The sequence below is a fragment of the Cataglyphis hispanica genome, chromosome 2, assembly GCF_021464435.1.
Source record: "Cataglyphis hispanica isolate Lineage 1 chromosome 2, ULB_Chis1_1.0, whole genome shotgun sequence".
In the NCBI taxonomy this organism is placed as follows: Eukaryota; Metazoa; Arthropoda; class Insecta; order Hymenoptera; family Formicidae; genus Cataglyphis; species Cataglyphis hispanica.
The window spans coordinates 6,012,525-6,038,555 of NC_065955.1; the positions used below are offsets into that span (position 1 = coordinate 6,012,525).

General features: G+C 27.6%; 4 protein-coding genes across 6 annotated transcripts in view; all 4 read right to left on the bottom strand.

Moving 5' to 3' along the window:
* LOC126858978 (neuronal calcium sensor 2) overlaps positions 1–15,378 on the bottom strand; it is a 132,533-nt gene extending 117,155 nt beyond the window's left edge. For both annotated transcript variants that reach the window (XM_050609781.1, XM_050609778.1), the window contains exon 1: positions 14,580–15,378. In XM_050609781.1, the coding sequence (XP_050465738.1) occupies positions 14,580–14,586 (7 nt within the window). In that variant the 5' untranslated portion in view covers positions 14,587–15,378. The remainder of the gene's footprint in view (positions 1–14,579) is intronic.
* Positions 1–15,540, bottom strand: part of LOC126858982 (neurocalcin homolog) — a 161,841-nt gene extending 146,301 nt beyond the window's left edge. Inside the window, exon 1 of the mRNA XM_050609792.1 lies at positions 15,396–15,540. The gene's annotated coding sequence lies outside the window, so the exon portion shown is untranslated. The remainder of the gene's footprint in view (positions 1–15,395) is intronic.
* Positions 15,541–16,197: 657 nt separating this feature from the next.
* Positions 16,198–18,895, bottom strand: LOC126858968 (myeloid differentiation primary response protein MyD88). Of its 2 annotated transcripts, none has more exons than XM_050609757.1 (7): positions 18,558–18,895; positions 18,262–18,458; positions 18,053–18,148; positions 17,817–17,944; positions 17,550–17,718; positions 17,287–17,446; positions 16,198–17,040 (listed from the first exon to the last, which is right to left on the bottom strand). In XM_050609757.1, the coding sequence occupies exons 1-7, from the start codon at positions 18,671–18,673 to the stop codon at positions 16,635–16,637; spliced, it is 1,272 nt and encodes a 423-aa protein (XP_050465714.1). In that variant the 5' UTR covers positions 18,674–18,895; the 3' UTR covers positions 16,198–16,634. The 2 variants fall into 2 exon arrangements, with proteins under 2 accessions (XP_050465714.1, XP_050465713.1); XM_050609756.1 differs by having other exon boundaries at positions 16,202–17,043; positions 18,558–18,893.
* An 824-nt stretch (positions 18,896–19,719) lies between these two features.
* On the bottom strand, positions 19,720–25,796 carry LOC126858948 (transcription termination factor 2). Its single transcript, XM_050609708.1, has 12 exons — positions 25,427–25,796; positions 23,611–23,723; positions 23,203–23,496; positions 22,939–23,093; positions 22,250–22,745; positions 22,032–22,160; positions 21,643–21,860; positions 21,019–21,520; positions 20,582–20,907; positions 20,338–20,508; positions 20,050–20,249; positions 19,720–19,970 (listed from the first exon to the last, which is right to left on the bottom strand). The coding sequence occupies exons 1-12, from the start codon at positions 25,609–25,611 to the stop codon at positions 19,823–19,825; spliced, it is 2,937 nt and encodes a 978-aa protein (XP_050465665.1). The 5' UTR covers positions 25,612–25,796; the 3' UTR covers positions 19,720–19,822.
* Positions 25,797–26,031: the final 235 nt, after the last annotated feature.

Sequence of the window (26,031 nt, forward strand, 5' to 3'; positions counted from 1 at the left end):
GATTTCGCCGATCAAAAAGAGACGGCGAAGATAAGAAAAAAAAATCCGGACAATCATGAATACTACAGTAGGTCCTGCATCATTTCCATATAATATTATTCATCGTTTATCAGACAGACATCCCGGATATTTCGCCGTGCAGATACATTTCGAGATATCTCGATATTTATGTCGGGTGTCCCTCGAACAACTGACGTTTAATCAATGGCGACACGGCACAAGAGAGAAAGAGAGACAGAGGGGAAGAGAAGTTCTTCCGCGCGCGAACTTGATCTATGTAAAGTCGGGTGTGTGGGTGCAACTTTCGCGGTGAGATCAAATTTTTTCGATAGCACGATACGGAAGAACGAGCCGCGCCCGGCGCCCTTCACTCTTCGGCACACACGATAAACGTAAATAAGGAACCCCCGCCCCCCCCCTCTCCCTTTTTTTTTTTTCGCTCACCATTAGCCTTAGCTAACACGTAATGGTTTTCAACGCGCGTTCCATAATGGATCAATAGTGATGAACACAGCGGCCGGATAGGCTGAATATAGATATACGGAAGAAGTACAAGGTGAAGTATTATCATTTGTCGTCCCTATACCTTCCTTCTATCTACGACCGTGTGCCACCAGCACTAACACGCTCGTAATTTATATCTTTAGAATAATGTCGCCGGGGGGGAATATTTATCGCTACCATAGTGGATACGTTCGCGGAGCTTCTGTCACCTCTATCGCAGATTAATAAGGAGTTTTAAATAAGGCGTCAAGTTCTTTCTATCTGCAATCTGTTAAAAACTCATGTCATAACGCAGATTAGATAAGATGCGTATCTCTTGCAAATTATCGCACTCGCGTTGTATTCATTGGACAACCAAATTATATGTTCATTGTGCATTAAATAAAGTATCATTTTTACAGATATATAACAATGTTTATTAATTGTTAACTGAAAAGCGATATGACCGTCGTATATATAATGTGTTTTTAGTATTAAAATATTCGCGTTCTTATTAGCATAAAATCTATATTGCAGTTATTAACAGAACAGAAATTTCCAGCTTAAGAACAAAAAATTAATTTTCTAAAGATAGTGATCCCGATTTCGAGAAAAAAATAACATTTACAATACCATTTCATTTCCCTTGGCTAGCATCTAAAAATGCATAGAAAAGCATAAACTGTTTGTGCTAATCCTCATTTAATTTACTTCACATTATTAAGCAATTAGAAAATTTTCCTGCGCTCTATGCGTGCTCAACGCAGAAATTAAATAATCAGATAAAAATAGACACGTGCATGTTGCATTCCAATTAAATTCACTTAAAAGGATTATACCAATGAGCTAAAAAAGCTATTATTTATTAAAACGTTTTTTTATTAATTTTTTTATTAAAAGTTTTCTAAAGAAATTCTTGTATTTATCATCTTTATTTATATAAAATTAAATTATTTATGTGATATTTAAACTATTTAAATATTTAAGAAAGTTGCTTTAGTTTAAAATTATTATCATTTTATGTGATATTTAAACAAAACAAGTCTCGGACTTGTTAGCAGCAACTTTCTTAAATGAACTAAAGCAACTTTCTAAATATTAATATTTAACATTTTTCTTATATAATAAATAAGGAATATTAATAAATCAAAATATCTTTAAAGCGTAAAAAATAAAGCAAAGTTAATACTTATTTCTTATATCGCAAAATCGAAGTGTCTTTTTTGTTTGATATTTTTTTCTAAATATTATGTTACAAAAGCGTACTGATTTATATTTAAAAAACTGTGAAAGAATATATATGTGTAACATAATATTGAACTTCATATTTAAAAGCATTTCAAACTTTAAAAAGAGGAATATCGATATTGATTTACACTTGTTATAAAAAGTGATTTTCACGTCGATCATATATCCACGAAATTGCAACAAAAAGATCGATTTTTCACGAAGCTATATCCAGGTACACGATTCTCTTCTCTCCATTTCGCGGTTCTATCGGAATTTCAAGTATTACGCGCTCGGAGCTTTTTGTGATGGTAAATGAAGCTGCGGGCACGTCACACATTTGTCTAATTAGTGAAATTCGAGCATAGAACATAAGGTGAAGTGGAGTAGGCTTGGATCTCGGAATATATATTCTCAAGGATATATATATATATATATATATATATATATATATATATATATATATAAGTTCCTTTAGGAGATAAATTATAAGACTACGAAGAAACTTTCTCCGAAAGCTATAAATTAAATAGAAAATAAAACTATTATAAAGAAACAGACAACTTCGTCTTTTTACATAAAAGATTTTTTGAATCTATTCATAATTTATGTGATTAAACGATATTAAAATATCGAATTTTACAAATTAATATTATTGTTTTATGTATAGATGAATATGTGAATTGGAATAAACCTTTTCTCTTTTTAGCTAGTTATGGAATTTTTGATTATAAATATGTAGATCAAATTGTATACTGACAATGAGTGTACGAAATAATGATTGAAAACAATAATTATCTTTCACATACAAAATGTCAATTAATTTTGAAATATTATATAAGTTTTTGACTTATATGTATGTGTACATGTATATGTATACATATGTGCATATAATGTAATGTGCAGATTATATCTATCTCATATCTAAATCACAAATTTGAAGAACAATGTGCGGAAGAGATCTGTAGAAGGTGTGTGCGGCATTCTGGAACCTATAACTTGTAATAGAGGAAATTGAAACGATTTAAGGACCTACATTATCTGCATGAAAGGTAGGATGAGCTTTGTGTAAGCTTCCCGCGCCGTAATCGCTTTTCCATTGAGGAAAAAGGTCAAGGTGTAGAATACAAATAATCGTAAAAATATCTCTTACACCCTGTTCATCGATAGGATATCGAATGCTTTTAATCCTACGATCGAATAAAAAAGGCATCTCATGAAAGATGTAATTTAATCATTAAGTGAATTGTATGACCACTAGATAAAGCTTTTACAATTCGCGCGCGATAGAATTTAAGAAATTTAAAATAGAATTGCGTTTTTAATTTTATTTATATTTTAATGTAAATATACGCGTATCTTGTATGTATTTTAGGTACATAGGGTAAACCCAAACATTCCGGCCAGATTTTGAAATTTTATAGAAAATTTAATTCTAAACAAACAGTTTTCAATAAACAGACAGACGAGAAAACATTTTTTTGTACATTTAAAATTGGTTATCTCAAAACCTATGGAATGTATTACAATTATTTTGATCTCATTTGAAAGATAATTTAATTCTCAGTTAGAAAGTATATTTTCCCTGATATTTATAAAAATGTATAAAATAACCGTGATTTCAGAAGTTTTTTGGAGCTAACTTTTTAAGTAAGCATTTTTCGATCTATGTTTGTGAGATTTTTTGTTCAGAATTAAATTTTCTATAAAATCTCAGTCTGATCGGAACGTTTAGACTCACCCTGTATGTACATATGTAGGGACATATGTATATAATATTTTTTTTAATATTTTCTGTATTACACATCGCACACAAAAATATTAATATAATTCTGTACTGTAAATTTTACTACAAATCATTGATTCTCTTAACTAAGCTTGAAATATCTTTCTCGCAAAAATTACTAATTCTATTGACACTTTTAGTGCTGGAATATAAATGCTTCTATAAAAGAAGATTTTCATGTATATATGCATAATTTGTACATATATATATATATATATATATATATATATATATGTTATTTTTAATTTAAAACATCGCGTATTTAACGACTCGAACGTTAACCGGTTATGTCGAAAAATTCCTAATAATTTTCAATCCATCTTTTTCAGTAGTAAAAACGCTATTGTTGAGCGAGAAATTGATAACCGATGAATAATATAATGATTAAATTGATAAATAAAATGTATACTCTCCTTCTTCGCAACATAATAAATAGCAACATGTAAGCAAGCATCTTTAAAGCTTTCAGAATTATGTTCTCATATTATATTATCAATCGAATAATTTCATTACCATTACAATTTATGAATTATTCATTTTATATTTTTATTATTTTTTTATAGCATATATAAAAAGCATATATAAAAGTTTAAAATTATTGGAAAGTATATTTGGAAAAAACTGGAAATGAAATGAATAAATATTAAAATACAAAATCAAAATATTAATATTACAAGTGACGTATGTAATAATAGTAAGTGTGAAAAAAAATTAAAAAGCATTTAATGTTACTTTATCAACGTATTTTTTAATTGACAATTTAGCCGCTAAATTATTTTATTTCTCTGACATTTAAAGAAACAAATATTTTTTAAATCGCATATATTATCATGTATATTATTAATAATAATTTTAAACTATTTCTAATGCATAATTGTTAAGATATTAGTACATAAATGATTAATCTTGCTATTAAAGGCTGCTTTCAGCTTTAATACATTAGAAACACATTGTATCCAAAGCTGCAGACTCTTAATTAGAGAGCTAGTTCCATCTATTCGAGTCGCAATTTTCGAGTTAATGAAAAGGAATGGGCTCTCTTATCTTCAGTAAGACGTGTGGGAGTCCCAAGATCTTTTCGTATAGATTTTTTTCGTGCGTGACGAGAAGCAGCCTTGACTTTTCACATTTGTGTTTCTTTCCCTGTTTTCTTCTTCCTCCGCACGTTTATCGCGTTTTATATGATTTTTATCATTCCGTTTTCATTGCGATTTAATAAAGAATAAAAATATTAATTTTAAAATATTTTATATATATATATATATACATATATTTTAAAAATAAATTAAATAAATTTAAATATATTTCGCTTTCAAAATCGTGCGCATGATTCTATATAACAAACTTTTTCGTATCAGATAATAGATGAAAGAACAATCACTCATCGGTATTGACGAAAAAATCAATATGACGATTAATCATATTGAAAAGAGCGCACAATAATGCAAAAGAAAATAACAAGACTTCTTAAGATTCATTTTCTATTAAACTTTATAAATATTGCAAAAGAGTTTGAAATTTTTATATCAAAATGAATATATGTCTCTAAAGAAAACTGATCAATAAATTTTCTGCTTGAAAATCAATTTGCACAAAACATTAAAGCATAAATCTTCAGGAAGATCGATTGTTAACATATTTTCACTACATTCTGCTCTAACACGAGAAAATTTGAAAGAAAATTGAATCAAACATTACTCGAAGAGATCAATATTAGATACTGATGTGTGAACACAGAATAACCGTTGCGTATACATTGTGTAATTTATCTTTCTATATAATCTATTTAAACACTGTCAGCATTTTCTACATAATATATGAAAATAATGCACGAGTCATATAAGTAATAATAATGACACCGTTTTTTTCTCTCTTTTTCAAAATCAATACTTTAACTGAAAAACTCTTTAAAAAGTCATATTTTTCTGTTTTTTTTTCAATTATTTCGTTATTTTATTTTATATTATTAAAAAATTTTGTAAAAATTTCAATTATATCAAAGTCACGCAAAAAAATTGATAATTATTATTTCTACTTTTTTATTTAATATATTTACGGATTAACTAATTTAAAATGTATTTTTATAAAATACATTTTTACATACTTTTTTTCAAAATAGAATATTACATATAAGAAAAACTTGTTCTACATTCAATAATTATTCATATAAATTCATTATTTTCTGTATAATATTGATTATATATAAAAATCTAAGTAAATTCTTTAATTTTCATCGCTTATATATATTGCTACAAAAAATTTATAGATTTTTATAGTTTTCTGTTAACTTCACATAGCTTAAAATTATGTAAAAATATCTACTTTTATGAAAAAAATTGATGTAATACATTAAGCAATATGACACTATTATTCTCATAGAAATTTTCTTTTGTAACTACAGCATTGTTGCGCAGCTAATGTGTTAATCCACGACACAATTCTGGTGTGCATACAAAAGCAAGAAATTGAAGCGCAGCGTGGAACCCGTGGTGCCAAGATAGTTTGAACAAAACTGATTTTACGCACAGGATTTTATAACCGACAATCCTCGCGCGATATATATTCGCCGCTTCGGATCGTTACCGATCTTTGCATTTTACCATCGCATCTGCTCAGCGTCGGATATGCAAGGAGCTTCAAAGATATTCCCGAAACGAGCGCGATCATAAAACATGCAATTTTTAAACAAAGTCGATTACTCTCGTATGAATATAATCGAAGGCTCTTTTTGCACGAGGGTGCAACAGATTTGACGAATTACAAAATCAAATAAATAATCGTTTCTTTTCGTATCTTTTCTTTTTTTTTTTTAATTTACAATTGCTAAAAATCTGTCCGATATTTTAAAAGATTGATTTTGAAAGAATCAATTTTTTTATAATTTCAAAACTAGTTTAAAAATTTCAAATACTATAAAAAAATTTATTTTTGATTTTGCATTCTGTTTATAGCTAACTAAATTAATTGACCTCAAGAATTATTTTCGAATACTGATCGGTTTTCATTTTTTTTTTTTTACATACAGCAACTCTCTTTCTCGGTTAAAAAAAATCTGATATAAATAAAAATTTTATTGATATAAAAATAAAAAAATAATCTCTATGTTTATTGATGATAACCAAGTTTCAAAATAAATATTAAGGTAAAATATATTTTTCAGTATATCTATGACATAAAAAAATAAACTCAATGAAATTTAACTTGTTTTTTAGCTTCAGTTTTTGATATAAAATAAGTATAATATCTACAAACGCGTGCGTATGTAAAAAACCATTTATATAAGTCTTAACAATGATTAACGATATCATGAAAATTATCTAATAAGCATAGCTACAAACGATTAAAGATAAAAATAAATGTGAGAAAAGTATCGATAGCATCAATATACTTATAGAAACGTTTGAAGAATAAATCGCTAAGAATAAATCGCTACATACATGAAGATTTATATTATACGAGTCTCAAATTCGGATCACGATGGCGGATTTTTCAGTGCCAAAACCAATGTACGATTGCATCGAACAACGTAAGCTGCTCAACTCATATTTTATTGTGCATTTGGCAGCGAAACACGCCAATAAGCTCGTTTTTTTGGCAATTCTTTGACTATAATAAAGGTCACGCGTACAAACACGCTAGAAAGAAGAGTTATTATTCGCCAAGCAGAATATATGACATGGTAAATAAAAGTTTTAATTAGACAAAAAGTTCATTAGTCACAACGTAGATAACAGAAACTTCCTTAATTTACCAGAATGCATCAGATTATACCCAAATATAGTAAAATCTACATCAGAGGATGATACTAATGCGGCGATATTTACTAACAAATACTAAAGTAGACTAGAATATGTCAAAACTCGTCATGTCAAAGCAAACTTTATCAAAACATGTTACAGAATGTATGTGTACAGTTTCATAAACGAAAAATGTCTCAAGTATTAAATAAAACATTTTCTTACAATATATAAAATATATATAAATTTCGATAATTGTCTTAACATCTTTTTGATACATTTTTCCTTATATATATTTTTTTCATAAATCTATTATAGTTAAACTAAAATTCATTAACTCCCATGTATTTAATCAGGATTTTCTTAATAGAGTTTTATTAATAAAATCTTAAATTATTTCTGATAATAAACATAAGTGTTTTGGCATGATCATTTATCATCAGAACGCGTACAAATAAAACATTCGTATTTCACAATAATATCACATAGTACATTTAAGGATGAAAAAGGCAAGCATAATCTCTTGCTGCGTATTGCGTCCTCGTGCACAGAACAAGCGTATTATATTCTATGTGAAACACGAATATGGAGAAATGGAGAATTATAGTTCAGACACACTCGAAAATATTTCGAGAGAGAAATGCGGTATATCTTAATAAATTGTGCTCTAAGAAGTATGAGAACATTCCCGCTATTCTCCATTTACATATATCTTCCGAGTGCACTACACGATACAACACTTAACATGATAACCATGAAAGTGCAAAGGAGAATTGTTTGCTCTAAATTAAATGAGAAGATCCATTATAAATTTTTAATTAAACCTAATGTAATTAAAAAATATTTTATGTGTCATGTAATCATTTATAGGATTATGTAGGAAAAGTAAAAGTGCTTTTTAAAGGAAAACAAAGCATTTAAGCAGCATAACAAATTTTTTGCTATATATTATTTAATTTTTATCTTTATATTATATCCAATTATATACTCTAATAATCTATTGATATGTAAAGTCCGCTTTAGATGATATTTAAATCGCTACAAAATTCAGAGTTCTATTTATATTTTAATATATCTTAATATGTATTTTATATGCACGACAGGGTAGCTCATTTTAATTTATTCATCCAAATGTCTCAAAACGTGTAAGTTTTAAAAGGAAATTTTTTAGACAAAAGTTGTTTAGACTTTAGTTGTTGTTCTGACAAATTCTAATAATAATTACAAAAAAAAAAAAAAAAACAAGAACTACGTCAAATCTAATCAAATACATCAATTAGAACAAAGTTATATTATCGTCTAATATAAATCTTTAAAACACGACACAACGATAAATTGTACTGAAAATAAAATAAATAAATGACAATCCTGAGTGTATGTGCATGCGCATACACGCCCAATATTGATGCAAATTATTAGCTTTAAAGAAATCAAGTCGATGAATGAGACATGGAAATAGCAATATGTATATTTAACTTATTAATTAATGTACGAAAAATGTAAATATTAAGAAATGAAAACTTATGATTCTTGAATTAACGGACACATGTTGGATACGCATGTTTTCAGCAAATTTACGCTACGAAATCGTCTTTAGAACGAAGTCAGTGAACTCTCATATACATTCATCGCGTGCATAAATACACAAGCCGTAATATTTTTTCAGAAGTTTGAAGACAATTAAAAATATATGATTCAATATTAATTAACAAAAATTAATCAAGTATTCGATATTAATTCAATATTAAAATTCAATATTAATTCTTTATCTTTCTTTTTAAGCACATATCAAATATTTTGTTTTCTAATCGCTATTATAATTGTTTTGTACTCAATTTAAATAACAAATTAATTATTATATGAAATACTTACATATACACACAATAGCGAATATTACACACACACATCTCTGTCCCTCTCTCTCTTTCTCTTTTTCTAACCACTCTCTCGTAATAATTACTCTTTAATAATTATTCAACAAACTTTTAAAATAAGACGTCGAAATGTACCTAAAATGTTGAGCAAAAAATAATTCTCCTACGTCAAATATAACTCGTTTTTAACTAATCAAAGCACAAAAATACAGAATACAATTATAGGATTGCAGTAAAAGAAAGTTGTTGGACATCTGATCTTGTTTCTTTAAATATTCATCGAAGTCCGTAATCTTCAGAATCGCTCGTAAATGAAATCAAAGATTAAATATTTCCAATTCAATCATGTTTTCTTTTTATCGCTTTTACTAAAATTAGTTATCACGCTTGCACTTTCTCTTCCAAATTTTTTAACAATTTTCTACAAAAATAATCGAGCCGCTATATTTTTTTTTAAATCTTTATAACTTGCACAATATAAAATTGCCTTTATAAAGTATATTTAAGTAATATATTTTAATAATATACGTCAGTAATATACATGTTGAGTGTGTTCTTGTGTCAAAACTAGTTAAAAAACATTTATTGAAGTACGTGCAAAATATTTTTAAAAACTGTTATAATTTAAATATTGATTAAAATCTATCTATTTAGCAATAAACTGAAAATTAACTAAAATATGCAGAATATCACTATTGTGTTAAATTTTGATGATAAATATTTTGATAAATTCCGAGTAACTTTCTCGTGAATACTGAAATATAAAGAAAATTCATGATTATATATCATATTCATGATACTATATTTGTCGAAATTCAATAAGATTCAAAAATTAAAATTTTATTTTTTTTAATAAATTTTTTAAAATAAATTTTTTAATAAAGTTCGAATACAATCAATATTAAAAAATATAATTCTTTTAAAGAAGAAAGTAGAATATTACTTATATATTTAATCTCTAAAAATTTAGTTTGTAAAAAATCCGCTCATATCTGCAATCCTTAACTACCTTTTTAATTGTCTCTTTTTTTTTGATAAGAAAAAAATTTACATTAATTTAATAAAAAATAATTAAATAGCAAAATATAAACCGTACACAAAATCAGCCGCATAAAAGTAATATTGCAAAATAAAGGGTTAAAATTAGTTTATTTGTTATAAGTTATTTACATAACTAGTTTCATAATAACTTGTTAAACTAAACATATATGTTTCTAAATTTACTTTAACATCTTTGCGCAATGTGTAACTAATTATACAGCATCTTGCCGACAAGCAAACATCATTCGAGATAAAGAGGAAAAAATTATGCATATGAGCTTGCTATTACGTAGTTTTATATTGTTGAATTCTCTACAAGTTTGTTCACTCGGTACTCGATATTGTCGCATAATCATGGATAATATCACCTTATAAAATTTTTAAAAATAAAAAAGATATGATATATCTATAAAATTGTGTATTTAAATTTATAATCTTGATTAAAATCGCCACTGAATTTATTACTTTAATATTTGCTCACGGTTGACAAAATTTATTATTAAATCAGATCTATGTAGTGAGAGTGATTCTCTATACGTAGTTTTCATATAAATGCACACGGGAGAAAATAACGTGCCAGATTTAAACTCGACCCATTCTTACCTCAAAATAGTCTTTGTCGCAATATTTAATCAAACACGTAAAAGCGTAGAAATCAGATTTGTTCAAGTTTACATTATAATACTTTTATTCAAATGTATTGATAAATTCATTAAGCATGCGCAATTCGAAACAAAAATAATATTGACTGGAAATATTAAGAATAATAATTTTATAAAAAAAGAATTTTATATGGATCCCTCTCCTTTTTTATAATATTATAAAACGTCATATCTTTATGCATTAGACTTTTATATATCATACAAGTTCTCTCAGTTGCAGGCATGCAAATAAATTTCAATTAAATTTTTCACTAGCAAAAATATGATAATGAAAAGTGATATTAATGAGAGAATATTTCTAACGAATTATATTTCGATAATGCACAATTTAAAAAAAAAGTGTATTTTAAAATTTTTATTTTAAATATATTTTTGAATGTATTTTTATAAATCAATTTTATTTTAACAAAAATTCAATTAGAAAATTAATCACTATTAATATAAACAATTAAAATACTGTAATAAATGTTATCTTCTAATCAAATTTTCACAAAGGAATTGATTCTAAATTCATTAAATAAATAATCTGTAGCTAAGAAAAATATACATATATATATATATATATATATATATATATATATATATATATATATATATATTAATGTGTGCGATTTTTCTGATACATCCTATGTTATTACAAGCAAAAAATTTTTGAAAAGTAATATCTGATTTTGCTTTAACGTTTCGTTAAATTATTGAATAAAGCACTGTAATACGCGTATAAATAATGGCAATATATTCACGACTTAAACATGGATTATATATTTACAATCCGGCGTTAAAAAACGCGACAAAAAATTTCTTTACAATACACATATATCCTTCCAAATCGATACACACGAGCCTTGAGTAAACATATCACGTAGTTGTAACTTTAGAGCATACTACATATAAATAAAAATCCTAGATATCACGTTCAAGGATTGCGATAAAGCGCGCAGTGCGATGAAATGCGACATCAAGCACGTATCGCGAAATCACATCCGTTTCTGCGTAAATGCGTAAATGCGTGTCAAGAATAACCGAAATTATAACTATTAATTAAATAAAATAAATAAATATATTAAATATATAATAAAATAAATATATAAAAAATATAAAATAAATAAATTAGATAAAATAAGCCGATAATAACTATTAATTAAATAAAAAATAAAAACTTTTACTCCCCTCAACCCATGCAAAATATATGTAATTTGTATAATTATTAGTGCAATGAATTAGACTACGAAATATTTCTAAAATGTCTTAAAATAAAATTTCTTTTTCCAATCTACTTAAAAAAAATTTATTAGAAGATTTAAAGAAAATATGATGCGTATAAAGTCGTGTAATATATATCTATTATTATAAAGTCAATGTAATTTATATTTTTGCGTTAAATTTCGCAAACTAATTTGTCATTTAAAAAAAAAAAAAATTTGTCATTTAAAAAGTACTCATTTTAAGAAAGATACGATGTTCCACATTTTTGCTATTTTAACCCACTTTTATTTTAAATGCAGTTAACAATAATTATCATTAGAAAATTAAAGAAAGGGACAGCACTATAAAATATTTTTACATTTTTATGATAATAAATTAATAATATAATTAATGATATACAATAAATTAGACATAACATGATCAGATCATAAGATATGCAGAAAATATGCAAAGTAATATTTAAAACGAGTTTTGCGGTTATATTTTCATATGTAATAAAAAGAGCGGACTTTACTCATTCCCAACTGTCTCTATACCTTTCACATTATTATCTCGTGTATTATACGTATCTCTTGTATACGAGAGATTTTCGTAAATAGCATCTTCTAGAAACAGCAAGTTACACTTGATTAGCCAAGGATTGCAAAAGAAATAGAAATGAAATGCGAGATTAATAGAATGGGATATAGAATCTTGGAGAATAGAGAAACGGAATTAAACTCGGTGCAATACAATTCGGGATAATACTCGGAATAAAGCGGAGTCCAATACGATGCTGAATGAAAATATGACGAAAACTCTTCGGAGTGAGCCATTCATTATTCGCGTTCTCTCAGATGGCGAACTTGGCATAATTATATGTCTGCAATATGTTTTGATGATACCAAAAGTGGTGCACGTAATAACAAGAAAAAAAAATAATAATACGGTACATATACCCGTACATGCCCGAAATAAAGTTTGATAATATTGCTACCCGCAAATATCGCGTGTAAAATTTGATTTACATATTTAATATAAATTAAAAAAAAAGCACGAGAAATGTGTGATAAAAATATTAAAATATTCGCGATATACGGTGGGACTTTTCACATTCCTGATAACGCATTGACATTTCAAAACGTAAAATATAAAAATAATACAATATGTCTGAAAATATTTTAAATTATAAATAAAAAAATATGAATCGCAATTATAGAGTCTTTTTAATCTTAACAGACAAATATTTCGAAAATATGCAATTTAACAAAAAATCTTTTCAAATAAAAGTTGTATAGTCTAGAGGTGGACGTACAACAATGATCTTGATTTGACCTTGAGGCGTCTATTTAAGATCAGATGAAGATCAACTTAATTTTTTCAAATCCATATTTTTCATTACATTTTCAAATTGGGCAAATTCAAACAAACATTTCAATAATTTTTATATAGAGTGTCAAAAATACGTAATTTTAAGGAATAAAACAATATATTTTTTTTTTTAAACACAAAACAAGAAAGATAAAAGAAATTTAAAAACTACCAATAGCGTTAAAGCTGAAACTTTAAACTGCAAAACACTTTTTTAGTTTTTTGTCTATGTCGAATATTTTCCTGTTAAGATTCACCCTGTATAACCCCACATACACACACATAATATTTCTTATTCAATATATTTATGATTTTTTATGATGATATTAAAAATAAATAAAAATTGTATATTTCATATAATATTGCGCTAAATATTTTTAATATTAATTTTAATTTTATTTTTGTTTCTCTCGTCCCAATTTTGTTGTTATATAACAAAGATTTATAAATAATTCTTTATAATTGTATAATTCTATCAAAAATATTCAAATTACTTCTTGTTTTGTTAATGATATCCATCATCAGTCTTCTATTCGTGTATAATTTTTATATAATTTTCAATAATAAGATCACATTTTAGTAATAAATGTGGATTTAAATGTAATTTAATTTTTTTTCCAGCGCGCAATTTCTGAATTGTAATTTAATCATATATATATATTTATATATTGTATATATTTTTGTGACCAATTTATGGGTGAAGTAACTCAAAATCAATTTAATCATTTATATGAATATGATTGATATAATATAATTTCATGCGATTAATTCTGTTGATTAATTATAGAATCACTGAAGAATCACTATAAAAAAAATTTAAAAGATTTTTTTCAAGAAGAATTATCATAAATACAATAAAAAAAATGCAATTTCAAGCAGGATATCTTTAATAGAAAGAAATTAATTCTTTGAAATTCTCGACGTCATAAGATTCATTTGTAAATACAGTCAATGATACATGATACTTCCGTCAATATATTATCACAACATTATCATTACTTATTAGAAAAACTGATATTATATAAGACTCTCTCAATTTTTCCTCATAAACTTACAAATTGAGAATTTTTTATAACAACTTTGCAAATGTCAAATGAGCGCGAACGTACAAATACTCTGTCCACCTGTCACCTATGTGACACGATGAGCTAGACGCAGACTCGGGTCAATATAGATAGAAGGTAGTTAAAAGGAAGCAAGATCACAGACTTACCGAACATCGCCGGGCCCAGGTGTTATGCTCGCGGATATTTTCGACGTGGTATCCCCGACGTAGTCGTGCGTCCCGAAACGTCCACCGTTGTCACACGTTGACACAGGTCGAAGCCGGCCGATGAACATCAGCGGACTCTTGATGCTCAAACACGCACGCATACGTACACGTACTCGCACGCACACGCGGTGACAGTCAACCACGCGACACACGATGACAGGAGAAATAGAGAAAAAACGGGAAAGACAAGGACAGACAGATATAAGAGACATATCCAAAACAAATTCCCACCTTCACAATCACGCACAACACGCACACACACATGTATACATACACATAAATACGCACGCACTCACGCAGGAATACAAACACCTGACGCAAAGACGATGCGCTCGCGGAGGGGGAGACAGTGACGGAGGAAAGGGGAGGTTGGAAAAAGAGAGAGACAGACGAGCGTATACAGATACAGTCAGTACGACTAACAGAGAGGGAAGATATGTGGGCACACATATCGTGTAATAAACGTACACAATGCGGAAGCGGCGCAACGCGGCGTCGTGCGTTATAAAGTGACGGGAGTCGGCAGGACTCGTCGCGAAGGCATCATCGTGAACACCGAACGCTCGTGCGCCGGTGAACACCGGCTAAATATTGCGCGCGACGCAACGAATGTATACGCGAATATATCGCGGAATCGCGCGCGCGACAGCGAGGGGGAAATCGCGATCGACGATACGCAATGTCGCGCTTTCCTGACACAAATCGATCGATCGGTCGCGAAACGCGATCGACGCGTTCACACGTCGTTCTACTAACCTATGCGTCGCACGTCGACCGGTCGTCGCGGTTGTTTGCTCAGCGAGTTGAAAACATTTCCGCGACACTGACTTGTGCGGCTATCACGACGGCTGCCATATTGGATTCCCCATTCCCACGATCGCCAAGGATCAGGCGCGTACGAGAGCGACGCCATGCGGCGAGAGTTGGCGCGATTGTATCGTCGCCATCTTGCGACGTAGAACGTGGACCACGTGTGTTTGATTGATCAGTAACAATGACTAGGATATCGATATAGTAACTCGATTGCCGATAAAATCACAGTTTAGCGCGTGTCAGTATATTATCGAAGTGAAGTCTAAAGGTGCATTGCTTTTAAAAGAGAAAACTGTTGTATCATGCGATAATGAAAAGATTTTCTTACCTAAAGTAGCACGGTGCAAGCTTTTTATATATTTCCAGATAACAAAATTCTTCCACGGTACTATTTTATATATATTTTGTATACATAAATCATAGAAATAACTTTCTAAACCGAAAGATGATCCTACTTGTGGCTCACCCAAATGTGTAATGTGTAAACAGGCAAAAATCATCCTGAAGTTAATTTTATGAACTAACTTCAATATATGATTTTATTATTATTCTGAACTGTTTTGTTTTATGACATTTATCTAATACACATTATATTAATTATCATAATTATGGAATAATGTCGTACTTTTTGAAAAAATAATTTTCTTTAAATAAATAAGATGTGTGATAAAAATAATGAAGATATACATATCCTTAATTCTTTTTACATATATATATATAAACTTAATATATTTCTTGTATATCATATACATTAATACGTATATATTAATCTCATTTTTTTCATTTACATATAATACATATATTATATAGATGTTCTAAATATTTATATAAAAATTTTTTCTGTATATTTTTCTTATTATCACAAGAAAATTATAATTTCAAATATATATTTTCACAGGTTTTACAATATAAAATATATTAAGTCAATAATAAGTATGATTGTAAAAGATAAGCATACAATGCATTCATATCATTTATCAATAATTAATTAAATTTACTATACTTTAATTATTATTTAAAGCTTTTCAATTTTTAGCAAAATAAACAATTGGCATGTTAAACTTAACATAAATGTTTTTGAATTTTTATTGTAAATATCTAAATATTTTATCTTTTCTTTTATGGAGAAAAATATATAAAATAGAATTTTATATGCAATTTTTTGATAATAAAGATTTTTTGTCAAGTTTTTATACCGATCTTCTTCTTTGTAAACTTGCTAAATAAATTTTTTTTCTTACTCTCATATATATCAGTTGATAAATCTAAGCTGTCTAAATCACTTACTGATGGTAGATTTTGAATTGTTGTCTCTGTAATTAATTGACCTCTTTGCTTAGTTTGTTTTGTTTTCCAATTTGCTGTAATTTTTTCCCATAACAATGTCTTATTCTTTTTACTGCCAACATTTAAAGCTTTTACATCATTTATTTTTGTAACAGCATATTTTTCATTCTTTTCTTGTAGATATTTTGTAGATGTTCCTTCATTTGTCTTTTGATCATTTTGAGGTATATCACTATGCTCGGATAAAATATTCCTTGCTTTTGTAATCTCATTTGCTATATTGTTTTTTATTTGTGTTTTACTGCTGCAAGAATAATAATTACTTAGTACCAATTAAAAGTAATAATTATTTAGTTTGTATTCTTAGAATAGCTTTTGTGTGTGTGTGTGTAAAATATATACTGTATACTATATACCATATACTATATACTATATATACTATATATCATATACCATATACTATATATATATATATATATATATATATATATATATATATATATATGTAGAATATATTTTTTGTTATATTAAATAAGAGTTACATTACTTTGTATTGATAGAATTTGTAGCTTTTATAGAATCATGTAATTTGCCCCAAAAGTCATATAATCCTCTACGATTATAATCTAGAGTAGATATATATTTCAATTGAAATGGCAATTCGCAACTTTCATATATACATGGTATGATCTTTCTCTGCCGCTTTTCTATAAAAATATAAATTTTTAGAATACATAGTTTTCAGAGTTTTCTAATCACTCAATGACAAATATATCTTAAAATAAATATAGTGCAATGCAAAAGCCATACCAATACTTAAAGCTTGAGCATAATTTAAGAAAAATTTGTTTGCTGAGCTTTTTAGAAAGCTAGACGATATTATAATAAGTAATCTATTACATCGTTCTGATATTAACTTCATCACTGCTTCATGCTCAAATGCTACACCACCAACTAGATCACGATCTTTTAAACAAAGCTTTCAACAGAAGAAAAACAACAATAGTAGTTTAATTTTAATTGAATATTTCTAAGGAAATCTTATATAATATATATCTCAATCATCTGAAAGTATACCTTTAGCTTATATTCTGTCTCCAGTTTTTGTATCATCTCATTCACAAAACTAATATCTTCATCTGCATATAAAAGGAATGCATCATAAAATTGTGTTTGTAAACCTTGATTTAACCTATAAACATCACCTATAGGAAAATATTTCTTGTACAATTATTGTGCAATTATATAAAAAATATAATTATTACTATTGATTCATTTGAGCTAAAATATTATTAATTGTACGTATAACAAACCTAATGTGAGTATTTCTTGATCGACACTTTTGTCTACTAAATCTGCTGATACTTGAGCTCTTTGCTGTTGTTCCAAATATTTTGCAGCATCAATATCTAAAAAAAAAAAAATCTTTAATTTATAATTGTGAGGTAGACGTTTTTATATACATTCTTACTAAATTGTCATAAACAAAAAAGCATAATAATTATTTTCTGATTACACATACAAAATATTGCTTCAGTATCATCAATAATATCCCATCTGTCCATTTCTTCCATCATTGTTTGAAAATTTTTTATGGTAATATTCTTTTTATTTTTCTCCAACATTGTTAGCATATATGTTGTCGGATCAGAATGTGATACAAGCAGAGACATTATCTCCCCATTGAGCTCCAATAAATGTGCGAGACCTCGCCAATCTCTAATAATTTGATTATAAATAATAATTAATAACTTAAAAATATATATATATATATGGAGAACAAAAATATACAAAATATTCATTATAAAATACATTTACCTTGGCAAGCCGTTATCACTTGGTAAAACTTTTGTGGGATTTAACATAGCTGCTATAATTTGTTTGCTCACAACAGAGATTCCCACAAGTGGCACAGTCGACAAATCAACTGTCATTTTGTTAAATTCCTTTCTTTTTTTATGTAATGGATTGCTCTTTATTCTATGTTGGCAAAATTATTGTCACAACTGCATGTATAGATATATACATATATATATATTATATATATATATATATAATTTTGTCACACTTCCGTAGAATAATTGTTCTATACTTTACACTATACTGCTATCATTTATATGTCTGCCTGGCCTGCACCACTGTTCGCTACTAGTTCTCTAATAAAGAATTTATGTTGCTATTGTCTACGATATTTATCCAATAAGAAAATGTGTTTCCTAGGAACTCTAACGACATTTTTGTCCCTAAAAAATAAATCTTTTTATTGGATATCAGATGTGATTGGATATAGAATCGAATGTCATGATATTAAAAAATATAAAAAATGACATTCTATTATATATTTCTTCTATAATATATTATACATTTCACATTTTTTATTTATTTATCTTTTATAATTATCATGAGATTGAAACATTTTTTTGTACGATACATAACACAATAATAACAAGATGTCAAGATCAGTTCAAGTGTTGAACATATATATAAAGCATAAAGGACTATCGAATTTTTTTTCATGTAATGTGTTAGTAAACTAAAAGACCATTATATCCCGTTACATGTCTTTATTAATTAATTATAAGTTAGATAAATTTTTAAAATAATGTTACATTTATAATGCTAAAAGAAAATTAATCCTCTATGATCTGATGTAACTGTAAATAAAAATGCATATCTATCCTTTTTTATATTAATATCAAAAATATCAAATTACGGTGTAAACAATATCAAATGCACATCAAATGCACTAAACAAATCTTCGTTAAAAAAATAAAAAAATTACAAGTATATATTAATATAATCAAAGTCAAAATAAGAATCAACATCAAATATTACCTATATATCAATATCTAGATGAGTAAAATCAACATCAAAAACATTGTTCATAGAGTATTAATCTAGTATTATAAGAAATTATTTCAATTATAATAAAATAAATATGTATCAATGTATGAGAGTTATGAATTATACAACAAAAATGTTTTATACGCTTAAAGTTTAAATAAAATAATTATGTATGTATACATGTAACTATTTTCGTATTATCTTTGTACATTCTATTTATATATATCACAAGATAGAAATTAAAAACCAAATAGTGACTTAAGATCATTGAGAGAGAGCTTCATAGCAGCGTTCTTCTTATCGCCACTCAGAACATTGTTCGCTATTTCGAGCTTTCGTTCTTGCAAAGCTTTTATACGTTGTTCTATTGTATCAACACAGATAAATCTGGAAGGAAAAATATTCAATATTAAAACGAAAGATACATGTGAGATATGCGCATAGAAATTAAACAAGATATACTAACTTGTAGATGTAAACGTTTTTTGTCTGACCAAAGCGATAAATCCTGTCTTGCGCCTGTGTTTCTAGTTGTGGATTCCAATGGATATCAAATAATAATAAATGATTGCCACCAACCAAGTTCAATCCTACTCCACCAGCAGTAAGAGAAAGTAGCAAGATTCTTGGACCAGAATTTCGACTGTTAAAGGAATCTACTACATCCTGAAATAAAAAGAAACACATCCATTTCTTAAAATAAAATACAATAAAAATTACATGCTTAAAGAGCAATCTCTCATCTAGAACATACTTTGCGATCTTTGATAGCGACACTTCCGGTTAATTTGGTTAATGTAACGCCTTTTATTGAAGACAATTGTGATGCTATAATGTCTAGCAGAGTAGCCCATTGCGAAATGATAATGAGTTTATCCTCACTCTTTTGTAAAATTTCTTCAACCATATTAAGCAAGATCCTCATCTAAATTATATATCATATTAATCACACACAAGTATAATCATGAGACTTTGTAGCTTATATTATTGTCACTTACTTTAGAACTAATGCGATTATTATCAAATACCGGATTCTCAGCAGTAAGTAGATTTTCTTCTATTTTTTTATCAATACTAACATCTTCCTTATCGATTTCATTAAGTGATATATTATTCATTTTATTCAATAAATCAGAATCCTCATTATCTTCATCCATTATCCCGCTTTGTTTCATGTCATCCTGATCCAACATCGCATGAATCAATGCTGGATGACAACACAACTGACGTAATCGTAGTAAAAGCACTAAGATTTCATGCGTTTTTACATTGGCATGCATCGCTAATAATTTGTCTCGAGCTTTTGAAAACTTCGTTTCTTTATCTTGAAATAAAAAAACAAGTAATAATTAATGTATATATAAAATATATTGATACATTTTTAATAAGTATATAAATATTGTATTTTATTTCAGATTCAATATTTATAGCTTACTTGGATTTGAAAGATAAGCAGGTGTATTATACTTTCCACCATCCAAATCAAACATATGTTCCTTCTCTGCTTTTTGAGCTAAAAACTGTGCAAACAGAGTGCGGGAATAAATTAAAATTTTCTCATACACCAACTGTTCCTCTGGATCGAGTTTCACCATCACTTCCTCAATAGATTTCTCGGGTAAAGATCCCAATTCCCCTTTCTCTATTAGCTCTTGCTTAGTCCTTCTCAGCATCAAGGTTTTCATAACTGTCGCCAATCTTTGATGACCTGCAACATTCTTGTTATCTACCCATCGCTTCCAAACTCGTAAATCATCAAACGGCGAGCATTTGAGAAACTTTAGGATAGAATATACATCCAATGCTTTATTTTGTATAGGTGTGCCAGTAAGAGCCCACCGTTTATTCGCCTTGAGTTCGCAAACAGCCAAGGATGCTTGACTCTTATGATTTCTTACTATATGAGCTTCATCAAGTATCACTCTTTTCCAGTTAATCTGCAAAAAAAAAAATTAAAATTGTGATTAAAAGTCGGAATAGATCCATATTATTCGTATTGATAAAATGTAAAGTTTTTATTTTCATCATTAATTAAATGATACTTTTAAGCCTAATGTACCTTATATAATGTAGATTTGGTTTTATGTTCTCGACTTAATATATTGTATGTCGTAATAACTATATCATTTTTCGACAAGCGTTTAGGAACACTCTCTCGATTGCTACCATGATATATCTCAACAGACAATAAACCGCGTTTGCATCTGTTTTGCACTTCACTCTCCCATTGAAACAATAAAGATGCAGGACATACTACTAGAGTACCACCTTTATAATCTGCAAATAATGATCAGACACAATTATTTCAACAGATTATATTAAATACATTTGTTATCAATTTAAGCAATCCAAATTTTACAAATAGAAAACAAATATTTAAAAAAATATATTTAAAGAGCAGAAAATATAGATCTTTTTCTGCTAAATTTAAAATAAATATTCACATACACAAAGGTTTACGATTGTTGCTCCATTCGGAATCGCTGTCATCGCTTTCATCTACTGTATCTTTTTGAGCAAGAGTGGTCATAATCAAAGATATCATAGTCAGTGTCTTACCTAAACCCATATCGTCCGCTATAATTAAAAAAAATCAACTTATCTTCTCAGACAATATATTATTAAATCAATATATTAATAAATATCTCTCTTTTTTAAATATTTACCTAATACGCCACCAGCCGGTCTTTGCTGTTCCCTCCACAAAAGCCATGCAAGAGCATGCTGCTGATGTGGCATTAATTGTACTTTTAATCCCTTTGGATCATCCGCTTTTTCATTATCTGCTGGACGAGCAATAAGTGATCCATGCAAATGTTGTAATCGTTCCACTGTTAGAGCGAGTTCTCTATCTCTTGTCGCTTGTGCCTTTTCGCCTAGTTGCTTTAATTCAGGAGATGTGGTTGGTTTCAATGGTATATTATTAATATCTAAATATGAATAATCCGAGTATGCTTCATCTTTTATGGACAATAATTCTTTTTTTGTCGAATGCGATTCTTTTGATATTTTATTTTTTGGACTATTTAAGCTTTGCACCAAAGGTGTTTTTTCCAATTCAAGTGTCAATTTCTCAATTTCTTTTTCTTGTTCGCGTATACTTTCATGTAGTCTTTGTCCTTTATCGGGTAATACTTCAATGTTTCCTTTAGTGAGCAATAACTAAAAAAAAATATTTCTTTATATAAAAAAAAAGTTTTTCATATGCTGAAATTATTTGTAACATTATTTTTTTATGAATTTAAATACACAATTATTAAAATATAAAAATAGATATTTCTTTTTGTTTCTACAATATTATATTAACTATAAATGAGAAGAACTACAAATGAAGTTAAATATATCTCATATTTACTTTTGTTTTCGTTAATTGATTTTTAAGTTGTTCCAATTTGCAAACCATAATTGCTCTCTTTTGTGCTACTAATGGATCTATATTTCCAACACCAATTTCTTGTTTTGCAAAAGATAATGCTATTTCAGATTCACTGTTTCTTCCAGAACTGGAATCTATAAATTACACAGGTAGTTATATTACAAGTGAAATAATTTATAAATTTACCCATCCATAAAAATTCAATCTGTATACACATGTTTGATATTATATAAATAGAATTACCTGTATCAAGTACGATAGTCGCAACTACATCGTGAGAAGTTTTACTTTCCAGCACTTCATTATCTGATATTTCAAGATCTGATATTTTATGATTTGATATTTCATGATCTGATATTTCATAATCTGATATTTCATGGTCAATATCATCTTGTTTATGTGAATTATTATGTTCAACAAGAGATTCATTAGAAGAGTAAAGTTTTAATTCTTTTATATCTTCCCTAGTATTATCGTGACTAATATCCTTCCTTTTTTTATGATTCTTTTCAATTGGTGAATATGAAATAAAAGAATCTGTAAAACATAACATAATTGAAATACATAATTCTGTGATATTATTATTTTAACAATAAATATCTTTAAAATATACAAAGTATATAATGTTGGATAAAATATCATAATTTTTACCTGCAAGATTTTCTTTATCTGAATCAGAATCTATTATTTGTAATTTTTTCTGAATTATGCGTTTTGTTAGAGGAGCAACTGGTGTATCATCATTACTACTAATGGATTCATTTCTGTAAACAAATATTTATAAGAAAATCGTCTTCATTATTATTTTTTTATAATATAAATTCAATATGTAATTATATTTATTATATATAATTCAACACATATTATTAGTAATAAATCATATGGTATGAAAAAATTATGTTTAAAAATTATAAAAAAAAAGACAAGAAAATTTTTTTAATAGAAAAACAAAGTGATATTAAAATAAGATGATAGATATGGAAATATAAACAACATAATATAAAGAAATATAACTATATGAAATAAGGAACAGAGAAACAATAAAACTAAAAAAAATATAAAAGTAGTGAATAAATATGTATGTTATTTAAGAATTATAAATTATTTTAAGCATTATAAAAGATTAGAGATTCTGAATGTACTATTAAAAATATCATAAATAAATTATATATTATATCAAGAGGGATAAAGTATAAAGATTTGCAAAAATAATTCTAAAGATAATAATTTTAGATAAAATAATTCTAAGAATAATAATTTTTAAAGATATATAAATAAAATAAAGATAAATAAGTTTTTTGAGCTAAATAAGCCCAATAAAATATATTTATAATTTTTTTACATATATAAAAAATTCTTTTTTTGTATTTAAATATTTATTTATTCAAAAAAATCAATCTTGATATTCGCCAGGTAGACGCGTATACTTTTAAAAAGAGTTTAATATTGTTTATTTCTTCCTTAAATAGAATTCCTATTCCTGTGCGCGATAGCGGATTTCTAGGCAGATTTTTATTTTGATTTATTTCTATAGAGTCCTTGTTCTTATCTATCAGTCTATAAAAATATCTCAATAATCGAACTTAGCCATGACCATGAAAAAAGCGCCAGGATTTTTAAAAAAAGTGAAAGAGGGAAAGAGAGCTGAAAAAGAGGAAGGGAGAAAGAGAGAAAGAGAAAAAAAAGAGAGAGAGAGAGAATTTAATACTATAATAAATTATATTTCTTCTTTAATAAATAGTATTCCTATTCTCTTGCATGTAGATTTCTAAATATTTTGATTTATGTCACTTCTATAGAACTCTTGTTCTTATTTCAGTCTATGAATAAAAAACATCTCAATAATCAAATATAGCAACGAACAATGCGGCCTTGGAGGATTTTCAAAGTCGATTAAAAATGAATTCTTTATAAAAATAAAAATTATTTTATAATTATTTACATTACATATCGATTGCATTAATAATCGCTGGGATCAACGAGACACGGAAGTAATATTTCGAAGTTCCGCTAAATATTTCAGTTTCGCTGAAATTATATAATAAATCTGTAATATATAATATTCCATTGTAAATTTATTTTACTTTTTATTACTTTTTCAATATTACTTTTGCACAAAAAACTATTAGAAATATATAGAAATATTATTTAAAAAAGAAATACATAAAATTAAATTCGTAAAAGTGTATCTGGCAAACCTATTCAAGATTAAAATATTTAAATATATAAAAAATATCTATTTATAAAAAAAAAATTATAAATTTATTCTCATGTCATTATTCTCGCGGTTTCTTTGTCAACAAATGTCATTCTCGTGTAACAATCAGAATTTGACGAAATAACAAAACATTTGGCGCCCATGCAGAACACATGTTGAAAAGAAGTCCATGAGACATCTATAGGATATTTAAACATTGTATATATTTTCTATGAACATCTTTTGAACATGTGTGAATGAAATACTCACTTTTTCGGCGTCGAATTTTCCAGAAAATCTTCGTCGTAACTTTCATCGATGACGAACGCACGTGTCTTAAGCACTGAATTTTCTTTAACAGCGGAATTTTCGACAACATCATCTTCACTGTCAGATATAATGAAAGAATCGCCGTTTAATCGATAACTTGAATCGTCCTCAGAATTTTGCTCCATTGTTCACGATTGAAGACTGCACTGTTCACGACTCGAATATCTTGTCTTGAAATCTTTTCGTCGTCTGATTATGGTGTCATCGATTTCTGATACCATCAATCTTTTTCGCTTCTTGTTTTGTCGACGACTTGTTACAAACTCGCACCTCGTACCGTCTTATATCCGGACATACAACTGAATTTTGAATCTGCTGCCAACTGCCAACTGCCAACCATAGTTTATATTCGGGACATATACCATGATTGACATGATTCGCTTCATTTGACATTACAAAAGTTTGGAACCGTTTAATTGACCAATCAGAAGTAATAGATTTTGTCATCTTTGTTTTGATTGATCAATCAAAAACCATGGAAGTTTTCAGTCTATGTTTCGCATGTTTTCAGTTATAATTGGAAAGATGCAAATTTACTGTCGGTA

Excerpts from the sequence above, each read along its gene's own strand:
- LOC126858968 (XM_050609756.1), bottom strand. The coding sequence starts at position 18,673 with ATGACAGTTGATTTGTCGACTGTGCCACTTGTGGGAATCTCTGTTGTG. Across the intron at positions 18,459-18,557 it reads AGTGATAACGGCTTGCCAAG|AGATTGGCGAGGTCTCGCAC; the intron begins GTAAATGTATTT and ends TCAAATTATTAG. Across the intron at positions 18,149-18,261 it reads TGATACTGAAGCAATATTTT|ATATTGATGCTGCAAAATAT; the intron begins GTATGTGTAATC and ends TTTTTTTTTTAG.
- LOC126858948 (XM_050609708.1), bottom strand. The coding sequence starts at position 25,611 with ATGGAGCAAAATTCTGAGGACGATTCAAGTTATCGATTAAACGGCGAT. Across the intron at positions 23,497-23,610 it reads AGATAAAGAAAATCTTGCAG|ATTCTTTTATTTCATATTCA; the intron begins GTAAAAATTATG and ends TATGTTTTACAG. Across the intron at positions 23,094-23,202 it reads GACTATCGTACTTGATACAG|ATTCCAGTTCTGGAAGAAAC; the intron begins GTAATTCTATTT and ends TGTAATTTATAG.